Below are 25,381 nucleotides of genomic sequence, written 5' to 3' on the forward strand. Positions count from 1 at the left end.
CAAGCGACAACCCTCTCTGCGCCTCAGTTTCCTCACTGGTTAAAAAAATGGGGGTACAAATAAAACTCGCCTTATAGGGATCAAATAGGTTGATGCCTGTAAAATATTGAGCACAGCGCCTGGCACATACAAGTGATTAATAAATATTAGCTATTATTGAAGAAAACATCTGATCACACTGGGATTTTACTACATTATGTGGCAGGCATCGTATCCTGAGCGTTTAAAAAAAAGAAAAAGAAAGCAAGCTGCATTTGTTGGGCACTGGCTGCATGCACACCTATCTAGCACTGTGCTAGGCGCTTTGCGAGCATTTTCGGAATTAACCCTGTCCGTGGGTGGCCATTGCCATCTGCCTTTTGCTGACAAGGCACAGCGTGGTGAAGTTACTTGCCCAGGGTCACAAAGCAAGCAAAAGGCCGCTGAAGCTTCGAATGGCTCCCAGGTCTATTTTGGCCTCTCAATTCCACGTTCTCAACCACTCGGCTGTTTTGGATCACTTGCTCTAGGTATGTCACAAAGTGAAATCAGGTCTGGCGCCTTTATGCCAGCTTCAAGCTACTGGGCTATGCTGAAAAATTAGGGAAGTAGGTGAAGGCAAACAGGGAAGTGAGGGGCCACATGACAGAGACAGACAGGTCAGGGCCTGGGGACCCGTGCAGCAGTCAGCGCCCAGGGCCACAGGGGTGGGCTGAGCAGGCCGACGGAACGCGCTGACTGGGGCAGGACGGATGGAGCCATGGACCCGAGGCTTCCTCTAGCAAACAGGAAGAGTTTCTCCCAAACTTCTCTGATAGCCCTGGAGGGGCTCCTTCGAGCACTGTCCCCACAGACTGCAGGTGGGGGACAGGCTCAGTAAGGAGGAGGGCCAGGATCAATTAGTAATGTCTACCCCAGGCACGCTGCTTACATACAATCCTGGCCCTAGAGAGTATTTTAACAGTTAAGCACCAAAGGGGAAAAAAAAAAACGTGTATTAAGAGCACTATTTCACTTCCTAGGGTAGCTGACTTTGAAAAGAAAGCAGGAATTAATTTTAAAAAAGGGTTTTTTATTCTTTTTCATGAAAAGGTACACCTTTAAAAGATTTGATCATTTGATTGAATCATTTGATTGACCTTCAATCAGAAGGTCTGGATCCTTCTGTCTTGGTTATCTATTCCTAACTCAGGCTAACTCAAGCATGACAAGCTCAAAGGCCTCCAGGGACCTGGCAGGCAAAGAATGGAGGCCAGTGGGGAAGGGCCTGCAGAATAGGCCACGGGCAGCTCTCCTCAGCTCCAGCTACTGTGGTTGCCTTTGGGATCGAGGCCACTGAGGCCAGACCCTCCAATTTCTGGAGAGGTGTTGAAATCTGAGACGTATGTGCACATACAACTTCCAATTTCTACAACATCGTGTGGGCCAAACACCCAGTTTGTCCCCTTTGGTCAGACCATTGTCTCAGGTCACCCAAGGCAGTCGCAGCAAAGGGCAGGACAGGCTCGGCTGGAGATGCTGACCAGCCCAGCCTCCAAGGTCCGATGGCTCGCCCCAGTGAGGTCATCCAGGAAGCCCGGTATTGTTTTGCCAGGAATAAAGTCGAAACAATGAGCGACAATTCTGTGGTCCTAGTGAAAGTGAGTTCTGTTTGGGGAATTGTTTTCAGCACGGCAGCTCTGGGGACAGGGTCTGTTATCTCCTGGGCTCAGCGTCCGTGGGCAAGGCCCTCCCCTCCCCCCACGAAGGCTCATGTCTACCCCCATTCTGCTGAGAGCACCCTGCCTGGCTCAGGCTCGGCCTTCAACCTACAGGAGTGTTGACTTCGCCCCAAGCCTCACGGAGCCTTCCTTTTCACAGATCAGGAAGCTGAGGCTCAAAGAAGGGGAGGGTCTGGCCCAGGTCACACAGCCACCAGGCGAGGCCAAGATCTGCACCTAGATCCTGACTCCACGTGGTTGGTGACACCCCAGGGTAAGGTGGCCTCTGTACAGGGACCTAATAGAGCAGATCGTACTTCTTGATCTATGGTTCGCAGAGGAAAAAGAGGGTGAAGGTGGGCAGGTTTTCCAAAGAACTGGCCTCTAGGACAACGCCAGGGCGGGGGGCAGGATGTGGGCCCAATGTACAGCCTTCTCCTCTCTCTGGCACCAAACCTGCAGGCGGGCGGGGGGAGGAAGGCGCGAGCAGGCTGCTCTGTGGCCGGGTGGCCCGGGGATGGGCGGGCAGCAGGTGCAGGAAGGCCGGCGCTGCCCTCGAGGGGAACGCAAGCTGGGCACACAACACACCCAAAACAGAGGTGCCCCAGGCACTGGCCCAGTAGGCCACCGAGTCAGGGGACAGGGCAGTAGGTGAAGAGTCAGAAAACTGGGTCTGGTTCCAGTTCCAGTCCTGCAGGCCAAGCACTTCCCCTGTGCCTCTTGGATATTTGGGGATAAGACGGAGAGAGGGCAGCTCCGGCGAGCAGTGAGTATCGAATAAATATTTACTGAGAGCATCCTCTACTAGGTGCCAGGCCCTGCTGTAGGGACTGGGGACTCGGAGGTGAGCCCTGGAGCTGACATTCCAGAAGGGAGGACAGACACTAAATACATACATGAATAAATATTTACGACCGGGACCGGTGAGCAGAAGACAACCAAGCAAGACGAGGGCACAGGGAGTCAGAGGACCCCCTGAGGAGGTGACGTTTCATAGTGGCAGACGCTCACTAAAGACTGGTTCTGGGCAGGCCCTGTGCTAAGCCCTTGCAGGTACCAATTCATCTATTCCTCTCACTAGCCTGGATGAAGGAATGAGGCCCAGAGAGGTGAAGTCGCTTGCCCAAAGTCACACAGCAATCAATGGGCTTCAGGGTCTGTGCTTTCAACCACCTTGAAGCTGGGATCTGCATGGCAAACTTCTGGGGGAACGGTGTTCTCAGAGCAGGGACAGCGTGTGTGAAGAAGGCCACACTGGGCACGGCAAAGGAACAGAGGGAAGGCCGGTGTGGGACAGAGCAAGGGGGACAGGGCATGGGGCGACCCGGAGAGGAAGCCAGGCCTGGAGGCCAGATCAGACCCTGGATTTATCTAGCAGGTGGTGAGGGACCCTGGAGAGCTTTGTGCTGCCCCAAGGAGTGCTCAACTCAGGCTGTCCCTGACCACCTGGCTCCCTCCCACCCTGAAGGGATTTGAGGGCCCACGTTGGGCTTTCCTCTGTAAGCTGTTGCCAGTAGGGACTTTCTACTGGGGCCTGCAGAGCCCAAGTCCTGAACCCCGACACCTCAGAGCCGCTGGCCTCCTCATTGTGAGCCGAGCACCTGTGGGACAGGCTGAAGTGACCGCCATCTTTTGCAAAGAGGGACCCGCCAAGGATCGCGGCCAGAACTGCTGTCCCTCGGCCAAGGACCATAACATGGGTGACCGAGAGAAGAAAATGTCCTTGTGAGTCTAGACCCCTGGCCCCTCCGTGGATAAAACCCATGCGTTTTGGAAAGAACAGGGTCAGTCTTTGACGCTATATGATCTGGGACACGTCACTTCCCTCGGACTGGTTCCAGGAGAAGCCCCACCTGCCCTACCTGGACCGAGCACCTACCGCCTTACTGCCCTCAGGGTGCTAATACCCGGGGGTGGGGGGCTCATTTTGTCACAATATCACAAAAATGGTTCTCAGTTCAGGAGGAGGACAGGAGTCACGCGTCTGGTTGGAGTGAGGCTTCAAGGAGCAGGTCCCGTGACACCCCCTGGGCTGGGCCCGCGGCCAGGCTGGACCTGGTCCCTGAGGGAAGGCGGAGGTCCAGGAACAGTCAGGCTGCACGAATCCGTTTGAGGGGGCTTGGACCCCAAATGCCACTGAGGTTGCCAGCACGCGCTGTAACCACCAATCAGGTGAAAGAGAGGAAGCAGGGAGCCGGGAGGGCGCCGTGGCTGCGGGGGACTCAGGGGGCCTGTTTTCACGCACAGGGCGGTGAGTCAGCAGGCAACGGCCTCCTGCCACTGACTCACCAGCCGCAAGCCTGTCACTCTTCTCCCCGCCTGCTTCCCCACCGCCCAGGCCCCAGCCGGGCTCTGCCGGAAGTGTGGGTAGAGTAGGTCAACCAGGACCCTGAGACAGGCTCTGCAGAGCCCAGGATTATTTCTGGAGGCCACAAAAAAAAGAGACATGAGAAAAAAGAAAGGCTCGGTTTCTGTTTCCTCAAACTTCCCCTTTCAAGCTGTAAGAACCCTAACCTCCTCACTCCTCTCTAGCTGGCTGTAAAAAGCAAACAGAGGGCAGGCCCCTCCCTCCCTCTACAGAAACTGGAGAGAGAAAGGCCCTGGGGGCAAGGCCAGCTAAGGGCACGCGTGGCCCAGTGTTCGCTCAGAGCCGGCCATCCCCCACTCTGTCACCAGGGCTCTGCTGGAAGTTACAGCTCCAGGGAAACCAGCCAGGGCAGCTTTTGCAGTAGGGCCTCGAGCAAGTCACTGCTCTCAGCCTCGGTGTCACCTTCCGTAAAATGGGCATCACATCCCGTCTACACTGTGACAACTCGTAGCTCATTAGTGTTTGTAAACAAGCTCCCCGTTCTCACTGTTCCTCTTTTAATCATGTTTCTTCTCAAAGAGGAAGGACTTTCTTTTTCCTGCCCAGCTCCACGCTTACCTCTCCCTCACTTAGAAATTTAGCTCAAGGAGAGTTTGGTGCCTGTGGAGTGAAACAGCCTGGGATTCATTCAGCAAGGAAGAGGGGGTGATCCACTGGCACGGGCTGCCGCTGCGCCCACCGCAGAGCAAAGGGGCTTGTTGCCTGGGCTTTTACTCCATTTGTCTGGAAGTCAAGTTTCAAGCATCCTCCACCATCCAGACCCCACCCAAGATGCCCAGGGGCCTCTGAACCCACACAGCCCGTGCTTTCCCACGCCTCCCTCCACACCTCGGCTCCTGCTGTTGCCTTAGCCCAGCACGCTGCTCCCCGAGTAACTCACAGGCAACCCCCCAGGATGGTGGCCCCGAGGACCCCCTAGTGCCTCCCCTGGGCTCCGCAGGCCACACCACCTCCACCTCTGCCCCATACTCCCCGGGCCTGCTTCCCAACACCCAGTACAAGGCCTGGCACTATGAGTATTTGTTAGAGGGAACATTTAGGGCTCAGGACTCTGGGGACACTCAGTGCAGGAGCAAGTCTCTTCCACTTTGCAGCTGTGAGGCCCCTCGATGAGGGTGATGGAGCAAAGAGCTATAGATGTAACTCTATTACATGTATCCCTGGCATCTGAGCACAGTTCCCCCCAAAGGGTCAAAACTCCACAAAGCTTTGCCTTTTATTGAGAGATGAGCCCCAAATCTTTAGGAAATGAATTTTCATTAAATGTGTTCCCCGAGCATCTTCCAAAAATGAGTTTGAAGTGAATTCTCTCTGGCCCAGTGCTGGAGATCCCAGTGGATCCTGCACAAAAGTTGAAAGCTCCAGCTGGGGCCTTAGAGGTCTTGGCATGTGTGAATGCAAGCCCACTTTCTAGATGGAAAAACCGAGGCCCTGGACCCACGGCGGATCAACAAAGAGGATCAGCCTCTTTCACAGACAGACCATCAGAGCTGGAGGGGAAACTGAGGCTGGAAGGAGCTGATGGAGGGTGGGGATGCTCCCGACACCCCCAACCCAGTGGAGCACAGTGGGTGCCAGAGGCGGAAAGTAAAGGTCTTATTCCAAACCTGAGTGGACCGGATTCATATCTAACTCCGTCAGGTTGGTGAATGTTGGTGCGGCAGCAGCGGTGGCTTCCAGGGCTACCAGATGGTGCCTAACAGCAGCTACTGCTTGGCTAGAAGAAAAGCTCAGCATTAAAATCCACCCCAAGGGTGCGGGGTGGGCTCCAGGGATGGCTGACATTCCTCAACTGTGGTCTTCCTACACGTGCAGACCACCTCCCAGGCAGCCCCACATAGCCTCCATGACCCCTAACCTTTCACTGTGATCCACTTATGCCTCCATGGTGCCTGCCAAGAGCACGGTGTGGGGGATTTGGCACGGCCTGCCACTCACGCAGCGCTGCGAGACGAGGCCGACCCAGCCACTGGAAACTCCCCAGAGGCGCGCCCTGAACTCTGCTCCCACCAGCTTAGCCAAGCTTGTTTCTGGCAGACCCCACTGCCTGCCATGTCGCCCTTAGCTCAAGAACTATCAGTGGAACTATCCCAGCTGCTTGGAGACTAATCATCTCAATTTCCCCACCTGGAATCCAAGGCTCACTCTACATGTCTGGCCCTGTCCGCAGTCCCTGCCGCCTTATTTCTCCTCTTGTCCTGCATGAATCCTGGGCCCTCCTCATTCTCCCCAGCATTATCCCCTTCCACCCTGTGCTTCGCTTGTGGGCTCCCTTATATTTAGGTGGATCCCACCCACCTTGAAGACCTGGCCCAAGTGTCGCCTCCTCCAGGAAGCCCTTCATGCCCACCCCACTCTTTCCCTCACCTCCTCTGGCCAGTGTCACTCTCCCACCCCCATCTCCCAGGTGCTGGGCTCTTGTTCAGAACTGTGCAACTTTGGACAAAGTTCAAAGTTCTTTTTGGGAAACCTCAGTTTTTCCTCCTGTAAAATGGGCCTCCTAATCTATAAAGCCATCCCTGGTTGAAGTCTCTGGGCTCTCGGGCAGAGCTAGTAGATGCCCAAGACCCTCACACAGGCCTCAACACCAGCATCACCTGGGGCTCTGGCTGAACATGCAGACGGCTCCCCCCAACACCCACCTCTCCTGACTGAATCTTCAAAGCTGTTAAATGAGCCCCCAAGCGACTCTCAGCATCAGGTGAGGCCAGGGACAGTGGTGTCAATGGACTGGGAGACTCTTGGTAAAATGCAAAAGAAAACCAACCAATGAAAAGGACTCTTGTTGGTGATGACAGTGCACCTGAGCACGTGAGTGTGTGTGTGTGAGCGCACGTGCGTGGTCTCCTCCGCCAGATTGTGAGTAGCCGGAGGCTGGGCCGGCTGGGTTTCACCTCTGCCAGCCCTGGTGGGCCCAGGGCCACCCCACACTTGATCTTCCCTGTTGCCGCTGCTCTTTGCAGCACCCCGGGGCACGGGCACTTTTGCCCCGTTCTATAGATAAGGAAACTGAGGCTCTGAGAGGAGACAGAACCTGGCCCAAGGTTACCCAGTGAGTGAGTGACAGCCAGGACTGAACCCAGGACAAGGCCAGCGCTCCTTTATATCCACTTACTAAAGTGAAAAGGGGGCTGAGAACTGAAGGTGAGGGCTGGCAGGTGCACTACCTGGGGCCTCTGGGGCAGGGAGTTGAGTGGGTATATGTGATCCTGGAGGGACAAGCATCAGAGAGAGCCCCCTACCCTGGGAGTGGGACACACAAAGGAAGCCAGGACCTGGTTTTGAAGCCTGGTAAAGGGCAGAGTCCAGCTGAGCAGACCTCAGGCAGCTTCTCCAAGGACAGGGACGAGGTGCACGGCACACCGCCTGGGACTCAGGGACCCCTTGGCTGTCACCCTGGCAGTCACTTTTTTCTAAGGTGGAGGCAGCAGGTGGGGTCTTCCCAAAAGAAACCCCTGTCCTTTAAATGCCAGCCACCCAAGCACAAGGCCCTGGTGGGGTCAGCTCTGCCAGTGACAGCTGCTTGACCAAGGCAAGGCCTGCCCTCTCTGGGCTATGGCTTAGACCCTCCAACCAGGAGACCCCAAGCCTGGAGGTGCAGTGTCCTGTCCCTCCCCACACACGTGTACACACAGCCCTCTCTCCCTCAGCGAAGGCAGTCTCCCCAGCAGAAGAAAAAGTACGTCATCAATAAACCCTGTGTGCCTCAGTTTCCTCAAATGTAGAATGGGGACAGTAATAGTGAATGGGGACCTGCCTCTTAGGGCTGCTGAGATTAAATGAGTGAGTATGTACAGACCACTTAGAACAGCACCTGGACAACGTGTGTGCTATCAGCATCAGGATGGTGAACAAACTCACGCATGTTCTCCCTGAGACCAGCGGCAGCCTGGACTCACAGCCAAGGCCCTACTGGGCATCTCCTGTGTGCCAGGCCTACTGGGAACCTGACAGATACCCCACAGAGCCAGGACCAGGGTCAACCAGCTATGAGACTCGGGGCGTCACCCTAACACCCCTGCCCCCTCTTATTCCAACTTCCTGTCCTCTTCCACAGTGGGTGGGACTGGTGGACCCTGGGGTCCCCTGGGTTGGTACTCCCTGGGGATCTGAGCTTGGATATGGAACCCTTCCTCACCTCCCTGGCCTAGTCTTGGGGTGGGATTAGAGAGCACTTCAGGCAGCTTCCCATACAAGGTGCTGGTACCCTTTGGGCCCCTGGGTGGTGGCACCTGCCAAGCAGGGGAGGTGGAAGTTACAGGGGCTGGACCTGAACTTGAGAGCAGACAAAGGCTTTGCTGCTGGGAAAGGCGGCTACAGAGTGGCCGTGACAACCCATGGCGTGAACTACAGACCAGCTAACCGAAGAGTGGCCAAGCAGCCTCCCTCCATCCCCCTGGTCACAGCCAGAGACCCTGGGCAGCAGTCAAGAAAACCTTCATGAGGGGAAGGTGGTCTCGCTGGTGTCCCCCAGGATGGCTGAAGCTGCAGAAATCAGATTCTGTGACCCCTCAACTCCTGGCAGCCTCGAAAGCCCAAGGATCCTAGCTGGAGGTCCCTGGGTATGTGAGACCCCTCTCCTGGCCATCACGGAGTTACAGATCAACCCAGGAGCCCAATGCCCAGAGTTTACAGATGAGGAAACTGAGGCCTGAAAGGGAAGGGGGCTTGCCAGGAGGCTCAGGGTGACCCTGCTTCCTGAGCTGTAAGTCACGGCCAAGAGCAGCCTCGACCTCCCAGGGTGGAAGGACCCCCGTGTGAGCTGATGCAGGCGGGCTGCTCCACATGGGGCGGGCACACAGACAGGTGATATCACCACGTCCTGCGTGAGGATGAGCGTCTGTTCACACTGAGGCTGGTCTTGGGGAAGGGCCGAGCAGCAGGAAGGCGAGTCACAGGGAGGGCTGGGGTGGTTCTCAGAGCTTCTACTCCGAGCTGCCCAACACCAGGCGGGGCCAACTGGGATGAAACCTCCTCTAGCCCATGGTGCAGTGAGAGGCTAAGCCTGGAGGCTGCCAGGGCTCTTTCTTAGACACATGTGCCCCCACCTTCTGAAACTGCAGCCTTCCTATTTGGAGGGGAGGTTAAAATTGTCTTTCTTTCACAGCATCGGAGTGAGACCAGATGGTCACTTTTATAGAACTGCTGTGAAGGGGTAAAATGACAGGTGTACGGCCCGAGGGTGGGCCACTCCGCTCCTCAACCCCAATATGATTTTTGAACATGTACTAGTTCATGAAATTCAGCACCATCATCTGGCCTAATGTGCCCATTTTACAGGTGGGGAAACTGAGGCCCAGGTGCACGAGCTTCAGTCTCCAAGGTTTCAGCTCTGAGCTCTCCACAGCCAGTGCCCCTTCCCGCCAGCTGCTGCTGTTTGGATGCCTTGGACCAGGTCGACTCCTTACTTATTTGAGGACCCTTTCCCAGGCTTAGGAAATCCAGAGCCCCAAGTTCCATGGAGGCCCCTGACCCCAAGGGAATGCCGTGTCTCTTCACCCAGCGACCTACTTGCAGTCAGCTCAGGGGCTGAGAGGCTCCATCATGCAAGGATTTGGGCTGAGGAGGTGGGTAAACAGAGGGTCCCACTGGTGGTCTGGGGTGGGTGACCTGGTAGAGCAGTTCCAGCCAGGGGAGCCATGGCCTGCTCCGAGCTGGATGCCTCTGAGGAAGACCTTCCTCCCACCAGGCCCCCAGCGGGACCACTGGGTCAGAACTTGTAAGCACTGAAGGGCTCCCACATTTGTCTCCTGCTCCCACTTTGGGGCAGTCTCCCTGAACACCATCTCCTAGGCGACTGCAGCTGTTGGAGACCTCACAAGCTTGAATCATAGAAGACAGCCCAGGGTGGATCTCTAAGGGGACAGGGGCTCTGTGTGCAAACAGAGACGCAGGTGGACAAGCAAATGTGACTTACCCCAGGCACTGGGAAATGGGATGCCATCGGAGGCCAGAGAGAGTACAGAAGATGCCCAGCACCTCGGCTCTAGGTCTCAGAATATTTGCTCATGAGGTCACAATGCCCCTTCCAACACAGCCCAGGTGCCCAGAGACTTCGTTCTCCAGAAAAATGCCACCAATTAGGAACATCCCTTAGCAGAACTAAAGCCAGAGAGAGGGTTCCTTGATCACAGAGCTTACTGTCACTACACACCATTGCCTGCAAGACCCTAGCCTGTCAGAGCTTGGTGCATTTTTACAGGCCATTCCAGGCCCTGGAATGCACATCTCCACTCTTCTCCATCCTCAAATGCCACCTCCTCCAGGAAGACTTCCCTGACCATCCCCCCTCCACCCATCTCCCAGCGGAACGAGGTGCTCATTCCTCAGCTGTAATCCTCGTGTCTTCTTCCTCCCCTGGTCTGGGGGCTCTAGTGCAAGGGTCCCGGCTTCCTCCCAGGCGGCAGTGAATGAGGAGCCTGGTCTACCACTGTCATAGCAACCCTTGTGGCTGACATTATGTACCTGGCACTGTGTTGGCCACTTGATATGATTCTAGCTAATAGTAACTTTTAAAAAATATGCTAAATATTTTTATTTCCTTAAATCACTTTTCACTGATTATGGCTGTTCACTTTTTTCCTATAACCAGTCCAAAGGTAATGAGACTTTATAGCATTTTCGGAGAGTCTGATAGGAGAAAAAGCACACTTGAAATGCCTTAAATGTATGGAAAAATCCTCCAGCTGCACAGTCAGTTCCAGAGAGGAATACCAGCTCCCTAGGCTGAGCGCCCAAGTGTGCCTGGGGCACCACCTGGCACCTGGGTTCCCTATTTTACCCAGTCCTTTCCAACCACCCTATGAGATGATGGATTTTACCCATCTGTGGCTCAGAGAGATCAATCGACTTAACCAGGGTTGCACAGCCAGGAAGAGGCAAGACTCGAGGGTCCTGGGTCTTCGACCACAGGGCTCTGGGGCATCTCCTGGCTATGACCTTGGATACCAGGAGGTCCCCCTCTTCACCTGACACAGGAGGAAACTGAGGCCAGCAGGAGGTAGGGGTGTCATTTGGCAAATTCACCAGCTAGGATTAGAATCTCCTGAGTGGGGCCACATCACACATATCTTCATGGACTAGGACCCAGCGGCCTCAACCACAGAACAGCAGCAACGAAAAGAATCCACCTCACTGAGGCTGTGTGCTCTACAGGACCTTCCCATTTAATTCTGTACACCTGCTGGGATGGCTAAATACTGGCCCCTTAGGCCAGCAAGAGCTTTTAACCCTTTAAATTCAGCCTGCCCAGAACTAATGTCCAGGGATGCGGCTAATCTCAGTGAACTGATGAAAGGAAGGGAGGGGTGTGGGGTCTGATAGCCTGCACCGCTTTTAGAAATGGTGTACCTGTCTGTCTGCACCCTCTCAGCCCCAGAAGCATCCCCCCACCCCTACCTCCTCTGACCTTTCTCACCCTGACCCCCCTCAAAGTGTCCCATCCACTGCAGCCTGGGACTTAATCAGCTAATTCACCCTGTGCAGAGCCTGGGCCATCTGAAAAAGTCTCCTTTCACTCCTTGGGGGCAAGGATACCTGAGATCTAGGCCACAACTATAAATAGTCGAGAAATCCGTTGTCCTTTTTAACTGACTCATCTCTTTATTTGGTCAGTCAGTTACGGCTGACCCCCAGATGGCTGAGTTGTACAAAATTCCCTCTCCCGCATAATGTCAGTGGAGAGGAAAGACCCTCCTCGCCTCTCCAGCTTTGTTCTCTGAATTCCCCAAGAGTGAGCCTCCCGCTCCCAACTCCGCCAGTGAGACTCTGTTCCCCAAATACCCTTTGCCTGGTTCCGCTTTTGCCTGTTCTGCGTCACCATCAGAGATTTTAGTTGGAACCTAACTCTGCCACTTGTCAGCAGCAAATAGTAACCTCAGGCGTGTCTCTTCCCCTTGGGGCCTCAGTTGCACCATCTGTAAAATGGGCCACCTCACATTACACAAGGGAAGGTACAAGGAAGGGCCTCAATACAAGCCTGGCTTTGCTCTCAGGAGAAACAGTTTGCCCCTGAACCAGAGAGATCAGCCACCTTGCATTTCATGCAGTTAAATCAACAAACACGGACTCCACCCGTTGTTAGCATCATCCAGCTAAGTGCTGGGAGAAGCAGAAGCAAACACCCAGGGCTGATCTGTCAAGCAGGGAAAATACCAAATAAACAGTTTCTCCATCCGGCGTTCTGTGTCAAACCAGCAGCCAAGTCCGCTGGCACCGCCATCCCCTCCCAAGGCACTTCGTGTGCTCCCCAAACCACGTGAATCAGCAAAACTAGGTTAGACATCTCATTAGAGTGGGTTTCCTCTTGGGACCTCTGGCCGCGCCTGTGATTCTCCTACAAGCGGGTCTCGGTGGTGAAGGCTGGGCTTGTTTGTTTTTCTTCCTGAGCAGAAGCCAGTTGTCAGAACAACTAAACAGTTACTACCTTTAAGGGACACCTGGAAGCATTAAATGAGGACTCTGATTCCAGGCTGGTTCCCCAAAGTGAATCAAGACCAAGCACTCAGCAGGGCACTGGGGGTCACCAGGCTACACCAACACCCATCCAGCTCCTCCTCCCAGACCAGAACACAGCCCCCCCAGCCCCCCAGGCTCCTTCGGCCCCGGGGTCCTCGCTCCACTCTTTCACGCTCTGCCAGCCCTTCCACAGGCTGCTTCCTCACCAGTAATGCCCTTCCCCTTTTGTGCCCAGCTGGCATGCTTTGTCATTCAAGGCCTCTGGGAAAGTTCTTTGAACTTTGGGTGCCCAAGCATCTTCAAGAGACCCCGCCAATGGACGCCCGATTTGCAGGCCAGGCAGTTCCCAGGCTGGACAGAGCGAGGCTCATCTCTGGGTCCCCAGGGCCCAGCGGGGGTCTGAGCCACAGGACAAGTCCATAACTCCCTGATGACTGAATGAGCAGACTTTCAATTCTCGGTTTTCAGATGCTTACAGGTTTTCCCCAAACTTCCCCTGACATCAAATGTTCTTGCCTGGGCCTTTCCCCCACTCAGCAGAGCTGGAAAGGGTTTGAAAACATGCGAATTTCTCAATGGACTGGAAAGGCCCAAGGGAAGTCAAAGGTCTGGCCCCATGACCTTAAGTTGGGGGCTGTTGTATCTACACAAGGTGATGGACGTTAACAGAACCTATTGTGGTAATCGTTTTCACAATATATGCAAATCAAGCCATCACGCTGTACTTCTGAAATTCATACAGTGATGTATGTCGTTTATTCTCAATAAAACTGGAAAAGAAATCACCAAAATTTAACGTAATTTACACTTTCACACAGTCTCACCTACTAGACTGTAAAATTCTAAAAAATTGACAATATCTTGCTTATATTTGTATCACCAGCACCTGTCATAATATTTATGAATATGAAATAAAATTAATTTAATAAAGTTAGGGGGGACCCTTTTCCCCAGAAGCACTTCAGGCCAGGTGCCCAGCCGTGGCGCTCTCAGGCCTGGCCACATGGGGATCAGCTAGCCCAGGGGTCCGAGGTGTCAGGAATCACTGCCCAGAAGCACAGCCACCTGCCACCTTCCAAGCTTTTCTAGTTTTGTCTCTTTTAGGGCGAGAGACTTCACTCAATGTCTGGTCTGTTTAGTGTGACTAACCCTTCCCTAAAAGCACTTTATTACAGCTATTATTCATAAGCCACATATATAAGAAATCAGCTCATCAACTTTTCAATACACCGAGCTGCTTTCTCCTACGTGCGCCAGTTCACCCGCTGGGCATCTTGATCTCGGTCCTCATTTAACAGATGGGGCAACTGAGGCCCAGGCAGCAGATGGGACTCACCTGAGGTCACACAGCCAGGAAGCAGCAGAGGAGAGGTGCCCAACGTCAAGGTGCTGTGTGACCTTGGGCAGGTCGCTGCACCTCTCAGGTGCACCTGCATTTTATCTGGCAACCTCATCCGGAGGGTCTTGATGTGTTATCACCCCGCCATCTCATATCTAGCAAAAATATGAGACCCAGAACATAAGAGGAATCAAATACTCTGGGTGCCTAGTCCGAAAACCTCCACCTAAATATGAATTAAGTAACTTAGGATTTGAGGGTCACCCTATCCCATAGTCGTGTCCCTTTCTTTCTTCCCACCCCGAAGAAGCCTCTTGCCTGGTGGCTGCACAGAACTTTCACAGTCCTCTCAGCTCCTCCTTTTTTCCAAAGCAGGTGTCTGCTACCAAGGGGGTCGTGTACCACCCACATGCCACCTTCTCCTATCCCGCGCCCCCAACAGACATTGCTAATCGATCATGGCCTCCTTCCCACCGATCATCAGGACTCAGCCTTAGATTCCTCATCAGAACCCCGTCTCTCTGGACCTCAGGAACTTAATGGAAAAGAGAATGCGCTCACATGAGGGAGATGGTCAGGGGCAGGCAGGATGCCCAGAAAAGACTAGGGGGGCAGCAAGACAAGCAGAAGCTCCCGGCACTGGACCCCCAAAACAGAAAGAAGAGCCACGTCCCCCTCACTGTGGCAGGAGGGAGGGAGGGAGGCGTGGGCCCTCGTGGACCCACAGAGCAGGAGCTCGGGGAGGAGAGGAGTGAGGAGGGGGACTCGGGGGTGTGGAGGGTGGGAATGAGGGGCAGGAGGGCAGGCCAATCCCAAACTCCCTCTGGGGGAGGAGCAGTGAAGGGATGCCAGGGGTCCCCGTGTAAGGCCCCACGGAGGGTGTGCCAGCAGCAGCCAGGCTGTGGTGGGGGCGGCCTCTTTCCTAAGCCTGCAGACCCCGGGGGGGCACATGCACTTTCGCCCCTTTTACAGAGAACACCCAGCTCAGAAAGGGAGACCCCTTACGCTAGGGCACCTGACTCTGAAATGGCAGAGCTGACATTCGTAGCCAAAGCTCGGCACTGCCACGCCAGCAGCCACCCCAGGGAGATGATTCCAGACCCTTGTTTTACACGTGGGGAAGCCCTAGGGCCCAGAGAAGGGAAGTGACTTGTCCAAGGTCCCCCAGCAAATGGGTAAATAATGGAGGTGCTAGAGGGAACTGCCCCAGGGAGCCAGGCCCTCCGAGGCCAGAGGCCAACTGCAGCCCCAGGGGTTGGGAGGTGCCTGCTTTGCTTTAGGAGCCCAGGTTTCTGGACTTGCTGTCTGGTGGCTGAGCACAGGCTAACAGTTAGCAGTATCCTTCAGAAACCCCTCAGGCTTCACCACTGTGGGAAGCTCTTCTTTTTGAAAGGCCCTGTCAGTTTCAAAAACTGGGTGGGGGGGGACTGTGATATTGTGATTTATGATAAAAAAGATAAAGTTGGTCTTCATCCGCGTTTCCAGCACAGACTTCCTAAAACCCTTGGAATTTCCTAAGTGGCGAGGGGGATCAAGGTGTCTTTTGTTATGTTAATGAGGCGACTTAGGAGGGAGCTAAGGAAGGAGACTGGTTGCCAGGAGAACCCACCAGTGATTAGAGGGCTGGAACTTTCAGTCCCACTACCCCTCAGCCCTGCGGAGGGGAGAGGGGCTGGAGGTTGAATGGATCACGCCTAGGTAATGAAGCCTCCGTAAAATCCCAAAAGGACAGGGTTTGGGGAGGTTCCAGTTGGTGAACACGTGGAGATTCAGGGACAAGGGCGCCTGAAGAGGGCATGAAAGCTCCTCGCTTTCCCCACACCTGGCCCTGTGTGTCTCTGCCATCTGGTTCCTGAGTTATATCGCTCTGTCATAAACCGGTGATCTAGTAAGTAAAATGTTTCTCTGAGTTGTGTGAGCTGCTCTAGCAAATTAATCCAACCCGAGGAGGGGGTCGTGGGACCCTCCGATTCACAGCCATTCGGGCTAAAGTCGGGGGTGGGGGCAGTCTTATGGGACTGAGCCCTTCACCTGGGGAACCTGAGACTACCTCCACACCAACAGCGTCAGTATCGTCAATACTGACTTAAGTCGTAGGATGCCCAGCTGGTGCTGGAGGATTGCTTGGTGGTGTGGGGAAAGAACCACACACATTAAAATAATAATCTCTCTCCTTGAAGAAATCCCTGTGTGACACCCGTTGGGGTAAGAGCCAAGACAGGAAGATACAGCCAAGGAATCTTCTCTCCACCTGAGGCCCAAGCTTTCCTGCCACAGGTTAGGCCAGAAGACGCGGCTCCTGCTTGGCCTGGTGGTCCAGAGGCCCCGTCTCCCAGCACCTTTGACTTCAAGACTAAGAAGCCAAAGATGTGGCTCACCCCAGGTCCCGACCTGAAACACGGCTGACCTCAAGCTGGCCACTGCCTTCTTGAGCCTCACATCTCTCACCTGTTATGTGGCGACAGTAATAACTATGCTATACGATAATGCAAGTATGAAAGATGGGAGACCTTTTTGAGAATTGCAAAGAGCTGCGCACGCTATTATTGTCCATATGTTCAGCCTACCCTGACAGAGGTATCAAAAGTATTAACAGTAACAGTAGCAATAGGAAGACCAATTACAGTGACAAGTACCACTTTCAGTAATTGCTATGGGCTAGTCACTGTACTGAGAAGGTTCATAGTTTTTCTTCCCTGATCCTCACCACAACCACAGAAGGGAGATTCTACATCATGTTTATTTTGACAGAAGACCCTGGGGCCCAGAGAGGTTAAGTGACATGCCCTGGGTCACACAGCAAGGTAGAGGCCAAAAGACATTTACACCCAGACTCATGGTGAGATTAGGTCTTAAACACGCCTCTCCTCTCTCTAAAGGGTGTATTTATCAGCCTCGGAGGAGGCCTAGGATTCATAGCATTTTATATTTCCTGAGTTTTTATGTTCTTCCCCAAAAAGGAAGGCTGGCAGACTGGGAGCAGCTCCTCTAGGATGGATTGTTTTAAATTTTCTGCCCCCTAAGACCCTGAAAGCACATTCACCAGGAACGTGCCACCTCTCTCTCTCAAGGACTGAGGGCTGTCAATGATGACATTAGAGCAATTTCTGGAGGGTCAATAATTTGGCAACAAGTGCGAGCATCTTAAAAATGCGCACTCCCTTCATGCTAGCGATTCCAGTTTCCTGACCAGACCAATGTGTAATTTACTGCACACGGTTTTGCAAGATGAGAAAGTTCTGGAGATGGACTGCCCAACAATGTGAATACACTTAACACCACTAAACTGTAGACTTAAAAATGGTTAGGACAGCAAATTTTATGTTATGTGTATTTTACCATAATTAAAAATAGAAAAAAAAATGTTCACAGCAGAGTGGTTTTCAAAAAAGAGAAACTATACACAGCCAATCTCTCCTCACCAGGGGATTACTTAAATAAATGATGGTTTATCCAAACAAATCAAAACAAACTAGAACAGGGGGGTCAGCAAACTGTGGCCCCTGGGCTAGGTTCAGCACTGTTTTTGTAAATAAAGTTTTATAGGCCCATAGCTCCATCCATCATTTGCCTATTGTCTTGGACTGGGTTCTAGCTGCAATAGCAGAGCTGAGAGCCCATGGCCCACAAGCCCAAAATACATACTATCCAACCCTTTAAGAAGTTTGCCAAACCTGGACTTGGAAGACCCAAGACCCCAAAACGCTATCAGAAATAGGTTGGAGGGTGTGCTGGGAGAAATTGGCTCCTAAAGAGCCATGCTACGAGTTCAATTTGGAAAGGAAAATTTTAAATAAGGTATATTACCCAAACGTATATAAATGTACCATTAGGTGCTTATCTCTGGATGGTAGGAATAGAGATGAATTTTATTTTCTTGTTTTGACTTTTCTGTGCTCTCCAAATTTTCTGTATGAAAAACATGTTACTTCTCAACACCAGAAGAAATCATTAAGTGACTGAATGGCGGTGTTAACTAATGCTACGGTGACACTCATACCGCAATAGCAATGGACCAAATCAACACACTGTACACCTTAAATGTACATCAACGTTGTATGCCAACCCTATCTCAATTTTTGAAAAATTGTATGACTTTTATAATCAGGGTAAACAAACAATAAATACCATTTTCTCACTGTCTTGGCCCTTCTAGGCAGTGAATGCTTTGGTGGATGGTCAGAGGTCGTACCGACACCCCCTCCCTTGCCAGAGTTTACAAGCTGCGGAGGGAGGGCGGTGAGGTTGGGGGAGGCACAGGTGGAGAAGGCCCCACTGGAATTCTCACGACGAGCTCAGAGAGGTTCCCCCTCCCTAAAATTCCTGGGCACCCAAGAGGGTGGATCTGATTTTCAGGTGGGGGGGAGTTGCTCAGGGGATCCCACGTGGGAGATGAGATAAGAAATGCTACTGGGGGGACTTCCCTGGTGGCACAGTGGTTAAGAATGCGCCTGCCAGTGCAGGGGATACAGGTTCGATCCCTGGTCTGGGAAGATCCCACATGCCGCGGAGCAACTAAGCCCGTGCGCCACAACTACTGAGCCCTCACGCCACAACTACTGAGCCCGCATGCCACAACTGAGCCCGCGCGCCACAACTACTGAGCCCGCAAGCCACAACTACTGAAGCCTGTGCGCCTAGAGCCCGTGCTCCGCAGCAAGAGAAGCCACCGCAATGAGAAGCCCACACACTGCAACAAAGAGTAGCCCCTGCTCACCACAATTAGAAAAAGCCCGCGCGCAGCAATGAAGACCCAATGCAGCCAAAAATAAATAAATAAAAAAAATAAATTTATAAAAAAATAAATAAATAAAAGAAATGCTATTGGGTGCGGGGCAATGACTTTGTTAGGCCCCTTGCGCGCTTCTAAACCCCACTGTGATGACTGATCGTTACCCCTGATCCCATACTCACTTTCTGCTCCTCCCGGGGCTGTTACTGTTCCATTTCACAGGTGGGGAAGAGGAGGCTCCGAGAGGCTCTGACTGCCCTCTCAAGGTTGTACAGCTGGCCAGGGATGGAGCCAGGATTTGAACCTGGGCTGTCTGACTCTCCAGCTCCAAGGACTTTCTACTACCCGGGTTGCCCCCAGCTCAGGAATACTATTTTTGGCGGGTTCATTAATACCCCAGGGTCTGCTGAACACCCAATGGACATGCACACATCTGTCATCTCTTTGACCCTGCGGGGGCTCCAGAGCGATCACCATCCCCTTTCGCAGGTGGGAACTGAAGGCCGCACACCCAGCAGGGCTCAGACTTCAGAGATGACAACTGTTCTCTAAAGACACCTCCTTCCAAATCCCACTGCCTGCCATGTCAGGCGGCAGTGAGCACTTCTGGCAAGACTAAACCAAAAGGGCTGCTTGGAGGAGGCGTCAGACAGGCCTCTCAGCCTCAGCGGCCTCTCTCGTAAAATGGGCTCCCACCAAGTATGGACGGATCAGCAAGCCTCAGGGAGAGGAACCGTGGCCGGCCTCTGTTTATTGCCTCTAAAGGCCAAGCCCCTTGCACAAGATTCTCTTTATCTGGAAGCAGAACTCACATTCCAGCTTCACAGTGGCAGGCACCTGGCTTCCTGGCTGCCCTGGGCTACTCATTAACCAGTGAGAGGCCTCAGGAAGGGGCTGGACCAGAGTCTGCACCAGCCTGGGGGAGGGGGAGGGGAGGGCCATGCTGGATGGTGTTGGCACCAGGGTCAGATCAACCAGGTTCAAATCCTGTGTGACCTGGGGGTGAGGGCGCGGGCAGTTCACCACCTCTGAGCCTCAGTATCCCCATCTGTACAATGGGGGCCATCATTGTACAGTGCCCACCTGACAGGGCTACTGTGAGGACTGCAGGCGACTAAGGCGCTAGCACTGCCTGAGGCAGAGCAAGCGCTCAATAAATGGTGGAACCACAGCGCCCATCACAGGACAGGTGCAGGATAAAATCTGCTGCCATCATTAAACGCTCGGCAGCATGGTGAACGCTGTTAAAGAGTTCCGTAAATGTTCGCGATTATTCCTCTTGCTATTTATGACAGTGGTGACTCTGGAGGCTGACCCAGAGCGGGGCATCTCCTGACCACCAGGGATATGCCAGCCTGATTCTCCGCATCTGATGTCACAGCATGAAGAGCAGGTCTTGGGTGGTGCCGGAGGCCTGCGGCTGCCGGTGACAGAGACCCAGGGCTGGGAGCTTGATGACTGGGGTGGAATCGGGTCCACCACCGGCAGCAAGAGGCCAAGGGTCTTCAGGCTTTTCTCCCAGTCCTGGCTTCCTAGGGGACCCCAATCAACCAAACCCGGCCCCGGACCTGTGGGAGCTTGATCCCGAGAAGTTTCTGCCCAGGAAGCCAGGTTTTTCAAATTCCAGAGCAGGTGTACTAGTGGGTCGTGCAATCTATTGACTTAGAGGGTCAGGGCTATCGTTTTTATAAAAGAGAACAGAACAGAACAGAGAGCCCTGCAGACGGTGAGGCTACGAGTTCTATTTCGTGAAACTTTCGTTTCAGTTTCACGCGTGTGTTAAGTACACGCGGCATCCTGCTGTAAAGTATGCTTCTTACTGAATGTCACGAGTCAAAGACTTCTTTGAAAGCCCCTACAGTGAGGATGTTTAAATCAAGGTGTAGAAGGCAGCTGCAGAAGAGTGACTGAGTCAGGTTCCTGCCCCATTAAACCCCTTTTAAAAACGCTACTGTGATCCTGAACTGGGGTGGAGGTGCGGGAGGTTCTATAAATACTAGACAATCAGCAAAACGTCATTAAGTTCTTAGATTAGATAACAGAATTGTGTCAATGTTAAATGTTCCAGGGCTGATCATTGTGTACTTATATAAGAGAATGAATGGCCTTGCTCTTACAAAATGCATGCTGAAGGATTAGAGGTAAAGGGGCAGCGTGCCTGAAACTCCCCAGTGATCCAGGATATCAATGTGACTTTTTATAGCATATATTAAAGCAAGGAAGCAAAGGAGGCAAATGTTAACAATAGGAAAATCTAAGTGAAGGACTTAGAGGAGTTCATTGTAACATTCGTGCAACTTTCTTGAAGGTTTTCAATTTTTTAAAAATAAAACGTTCAATAAAGAGATAGCTGGGACAGCAGCCCGATTCCTAGAGCATCCTGTCTGCTGGGAGCCAAGCAGCTCACCCTTTCATACGCTTCTGACCCCGAACCTTAGAATCAACTCCACGAAGGCCTCCTCACCGCCTGGTGCAGAGCCAGGCTGGGGTCCAGGCCAGGACTCCGAAATCAGTGCTCAGCCCATTTGCAGGGCTACCTCCCTGCCACCGATGTGCACAGGTGGCCAAGCCGGGCCGTGGACCTGCCACCCAGAGGTGACCTGTGGACAAGGTCCTGGGGCCTCGGGGCTTCTGTCTCTTCCTCTGGGATCCTGAGCGCCCACCGTGGGTCACTGCCACCCGTGGCGAGACACCGAGACCATGGGGAGGTCAAATGCCACTTACGTTTTGGAGGCTCCTCACAAAGCGCTGTCCCTCTGGACCTATTGCAAGGAAAGAAGGCAGAGAAAGAAAGAAGAGATCTGGTCAGGGTGTGATGTACTCAGGACCCAGACTCTATTCCGTGTGACCACCCAGCACACACAACTGGGAGGGGCCCGGTCCACACCCAGTGGGGCTGGGGCGGGGGAAAGCCAGGCGTCCGGGTGCTCCTGCACACACTCGCACATGCATGCACACACACACACACCACGTGTTCACACACAGGCACACGCTCACACACCTCTCGCCAGCATCCCTGAAATTGTCAGTGGCAAGAACCAGAGCTGGGAGGGGTGGGTGGCCCAGCCTGCACTCAGGAGGGGAAAGGCTCTTCTTGCTGGCTGAGAACAGGTAAGCAGCTCCCCAGCCCTAACCCAAAAGTCTGCGCTCCCCCAAGCCCCCCACGAGCTCAGCCACTTGCCCAGCTCTGTGAGTGACCGTGCCCTGTGAGCACAGGGATGCGCCGAAGCCAGGTGGAGAACCTGATACTCATCACCTGGTTAGAGGTTGAGCATCACTGCGCCAAGGAAGCCTGCTGAACTGTGCTGAGCCAAGCAGTCCCCAAGTGTGACTGACCCCTGAAGCTTTTTTTTTTTTTTTTTTTTTTTAAATAGACCACCTCTGTTCTTTTGGACTTGGTTGGGAAACAACGCAAGTGGGGGCAGATCACCTCTGCCTCATTCCACCGGCAGAGCTGTGCTGGAAGGCTCTCCTGGTTTCCTGGAATAAAAAATGCAGAAAACCAGGAAATGCTTCCTTATCAAGGAAGATCTTACACTTCAATGAACAAGTTAAACAGATTAGCAGGGAAGGAAGGGGGTTGTGGTGGAAGAGCAGAGAGGCCTCCAGGGCTGCTCACTTCTTTCCTCTTTGTACCTGCAGCCCTGCCCTTGGAGCCTCTTCCCCAGACTCAGAACTGGGGTCCAGCAGTCTGCAGAGCCCCCTGTCCCCCAAATTAGACAACCTCATTGCCGTGTTTGGGCTTCCACATTCACCAGGCTCACACGGGCACCCACTGTGTCTGAGGCACTGCGTGTAGGAATGCTGAGTCAATTATTTATTGAGCATCTACTATATGCCAGGTACCGTTCTAGGCACTGGAACCCGGCAGTGGACAAAACAGCTGAGGCTGACACGGATGCCATCGAGGCTTCATTCTCTGGGTGGAGGCACGGCTCTGTGAAGTCTGGGTGGATTAGTAATGTCTGCAGCAGGTGTGGGTGGTGGAAGTGGTAATGTGTTCCTGGTTATCCAGGACCATACCAAGGGAAGAGGGACAAAGGGGAAATGAAGGTAGCATGTTCAATGCACAATTACAGGCACAATGTTAAAGGAACCAGAGGAACGAGAGTATAATTTTATCTGAGGTGAGACATTAGCAGTTGCATGAGTCCAACTCAGAGAAGAATAAAAGTGGCACCGAGTCGCTGTATCTCTAGCTACTGTGCTGGCACCTGGACCCTTTTTTCTGGGGACAGCCTGCATCTATTCCCCCTGGAGACCCCCACATGCCACTCTCAGCCAATGGGGTTCTGGGTGGGCTGAGCCCACCTCCTATTTCCAGGGTTGGGTGTATGAGCCAGGCTGAGCCAATCAGAGGGCTGTCATGATCGGCTCCAGGGTTGGGTGTATGAGCCAGGCTGAGCCAATCAGAGGGCTGTCATGATCGGCTCCAGGACAGGCACATGACCAAGACTGGACACGGAGAGCGACAACAGGGACTTGGGCTGAAAATATTGGGAAAAAAGAAAGCTCTTTCTAGGCTGGGATGGCTTTGCTGGGGGTGCGGGTGGGCAACACCCTGTGCAGCTGGGGGCACCCCAAGGAGAATGGGGCCAACAGAGGAGGGACATGGAGCCAGAAAGGGAGAGAAAGAAACTGAGCCCCAGTGACATCTCTCAGCATCTGGATCCAGCCATACCTGAAGTACGACTCTGGGCTTTTCTGTTAAAGGAGTCAGTAAATGTTTGAACTGATTATTGCCACTTGCAACCCTAAGAACCCAGACCCAAGCCTGCCTTGAATTTGCGGTGTAAGTTTATGCATGTCTCTTTATCTCTCTGACACTCAGGCCATCAGAAAAGGGAGGCACAGATGAAATGACACCTGCGGTCCTCCTGCAGCCCTGGCACTCTAGCCAATTGCAAAGGTTAGGATTTATCTTCCCCTACCCCTGGGCATTTGGCTGGAGATGCAGAAATCAGCCCTTCTCAAAGTTAAGCCTGGAGGGTTTGTTAAAACACAGAGGACTGGGTACTACCCCAGGGTCTGAGCCAGCAGGGCTGGGGTAGGGACCGAGATACTGCATTCTAACAAACTCCCAGTGATGCTGAGACTGCTCATCCAGTGACCACATTTTGAGGACCCAGACTCTAAATCTATTCTACTCTTCCCAGTTGCTTGGGGCAGGTGTCTAGTGTAAAAATGAAGGCCCAGCCAGGCAGACCACAGCCCCTCGGTCCCCATAGCAGACCGCCAATTAAGGGAAAGTGCCCATGTGATTCCAAGGATGAGCCAGCCTTTAAACAACTAAAGCACAGGTCCCAGCTTCCGCCTGTCCCATTGCTGACCCTTCCAGCCAGCCCTGCATCCTGGGAGTTATCTAAATAATGGGGAGGCAGTAAGTGTGACTTGGTGCCTCTGGGCTCCAGGCAGGCCCCACACCGGTCGTACAGGAGCTGTGAGCATCCCCCAGCTGCTCCCCCAACCAGGCCGCACGCCAGCACCAAATCCCGCAGCGGGCCTGGTCCTGACACACTGCCTTGGGCCACCCTGCTGTCAGCGCGGCCTGGCTGGCCCCTGGCTCTCCTTGATTTACATCCGACTTGGCTGCCTTGAAAAGCCTCCTGTGGCTTTTGGACCACGGACACCATTCAGCAGAAAAGGGCTTCCCCACCAGCAGCCTTTCCAAGGTGGCACTGGCCCAGAGAGCTTGGCCTGGCTCAGCCGCCTCCCAGCTGTGTGACCTCGGGCGAGTTACCTGCTCTCTCTGGGGCCTCAGCTTTTCACATGCAAAACGGGAACGATGGTACCTTTTGTGACGGTTAGGAAGATGATGCTTACAAGGCACAGGGCCTGGCTTACAAAGTGTGGCAAAAGCTATGATTAACCTCCTTTACTCAATGTGTGCCCTACCCGCACAGACCGTCATCGCAGCACCTGAGAGCTGGTTAGAAATGCAGAATCTCAGCCCCACCTTAGCCCTCCTGCCGGGGAAGGGGCATTTGAACAAGATCGCGAGTGAGGCCTACATCTTCCAAGTCTGAGGAGTGCTGGTATACATTATAATTACTACTGGCATTCTTGCAACATCCCAGGGCAGAGCCAAGATGCACCCACAACCCCTAGGCCTGGGGGAATGGCAGGCAGGGGTCAAAGGTAATGAAATGTTGAGAGAGGGAAGAAAAATTCTCCAGCTTCCCCGGCCTCCCAACTAACGACAAGCCCCCGGACGGCTCAGGAGAGGGGAGTGGACACAGGGCTTAGCGAGTAGGTGAGGACCATCGGACTTAACTCACGGCTCAGCCACGGCAACAAAATACACCGAAAAAATTACAGATCTCAGATGTGCGGGTTTTGGCAGAGACCGGCTGCCTGGTCTGCTCTCCAGAAGGCTGAACGCTTTACATTCAAGGAGGCAAATCACCCTCTCCGCCTGCAGCGCCACCCGGAACTCCCAGCAGAGGTTGGCAGAGGGGGCTGCCCTGGGAGGTGCGTGCTGCAGCCAGGCCACCCCCCCAGCCCCCCACAGAGCAGTGCGCAGGTAGGGGTGGCTGGATTTCTCCTGCTCCAGCCCTGAAATGCCCCTTGAAAGCACTACGGGTCCCCTGAAAGGGGTAGGAATCCCTCTTCCCTACGCTGCACCATCAGTCCTGCTGAAGGAACACAGCAGGAAGGCTCCCACCGGCCCAGGATCCACAGGCAGCATGTCCCTGCCTCAAGGCAGCCGGGTCCCAAGCAACGGAGGGCCCTTCAGAGAAACCAAATGGCCAGAGGCAGATGCAAAAAAAAAAAAAAAACCCCACATTGAAAAAACACCGGCTCGA

General features: G+C 53.6%; 1 protein-coding gene across 3 annotated transcripts in view; it reads right to left on the reverse strand.

Annotated features, from left to right (window-relative positions):
• The window catches only part of SLC6A6 (solute carrier family 6 member 6), an 80,029-nt gene that overhangs the window by 46,207 nt on the left and 8,441 nt on the right, over positions 1-25,381 (reverse strand). The window contains exons 2-3 of one of the 3 annotated variants that reach the window (XM_089919786.1): positions 21,300-21,337; positions 13,841-13,998 (exon numbers count right to left, since the gene is read on the reverse strand). In XM_089919786.1, coding sequence (XP_089775912.1) covers positions 13,841-13,958 — 118 coding nt within the window. In that variant the 5' untranslated portion in view covers positions 13,959-13,998; positions 21,300-21,337. Of the gene's footprint in view, positions 1-5,654; positions 6,155-13,840; positions 13,999-21,299; positions 21,338-25,381 lie in introns of those variants that run through there. The other 2 variants (XM_022562544.3, XM_089919785.1) reach the window with 2 other exon arrangements.

Source organism: Delphinapterus leucas, chromosome 10 (assembly GCF_059928025.1).
Source record: "Delphinapterus leucas isolate spDelLeu-1000000601 "Yukka" chromosome 10, BTC_Dleu_Yukka2, whole genome shotgun sequence".
NCBI lineage: Eukaryota > Metazoa > Chordata > Mammalia > Artiodactyla > Monodontidae > Delphinapterus > Delphinapterus leucas.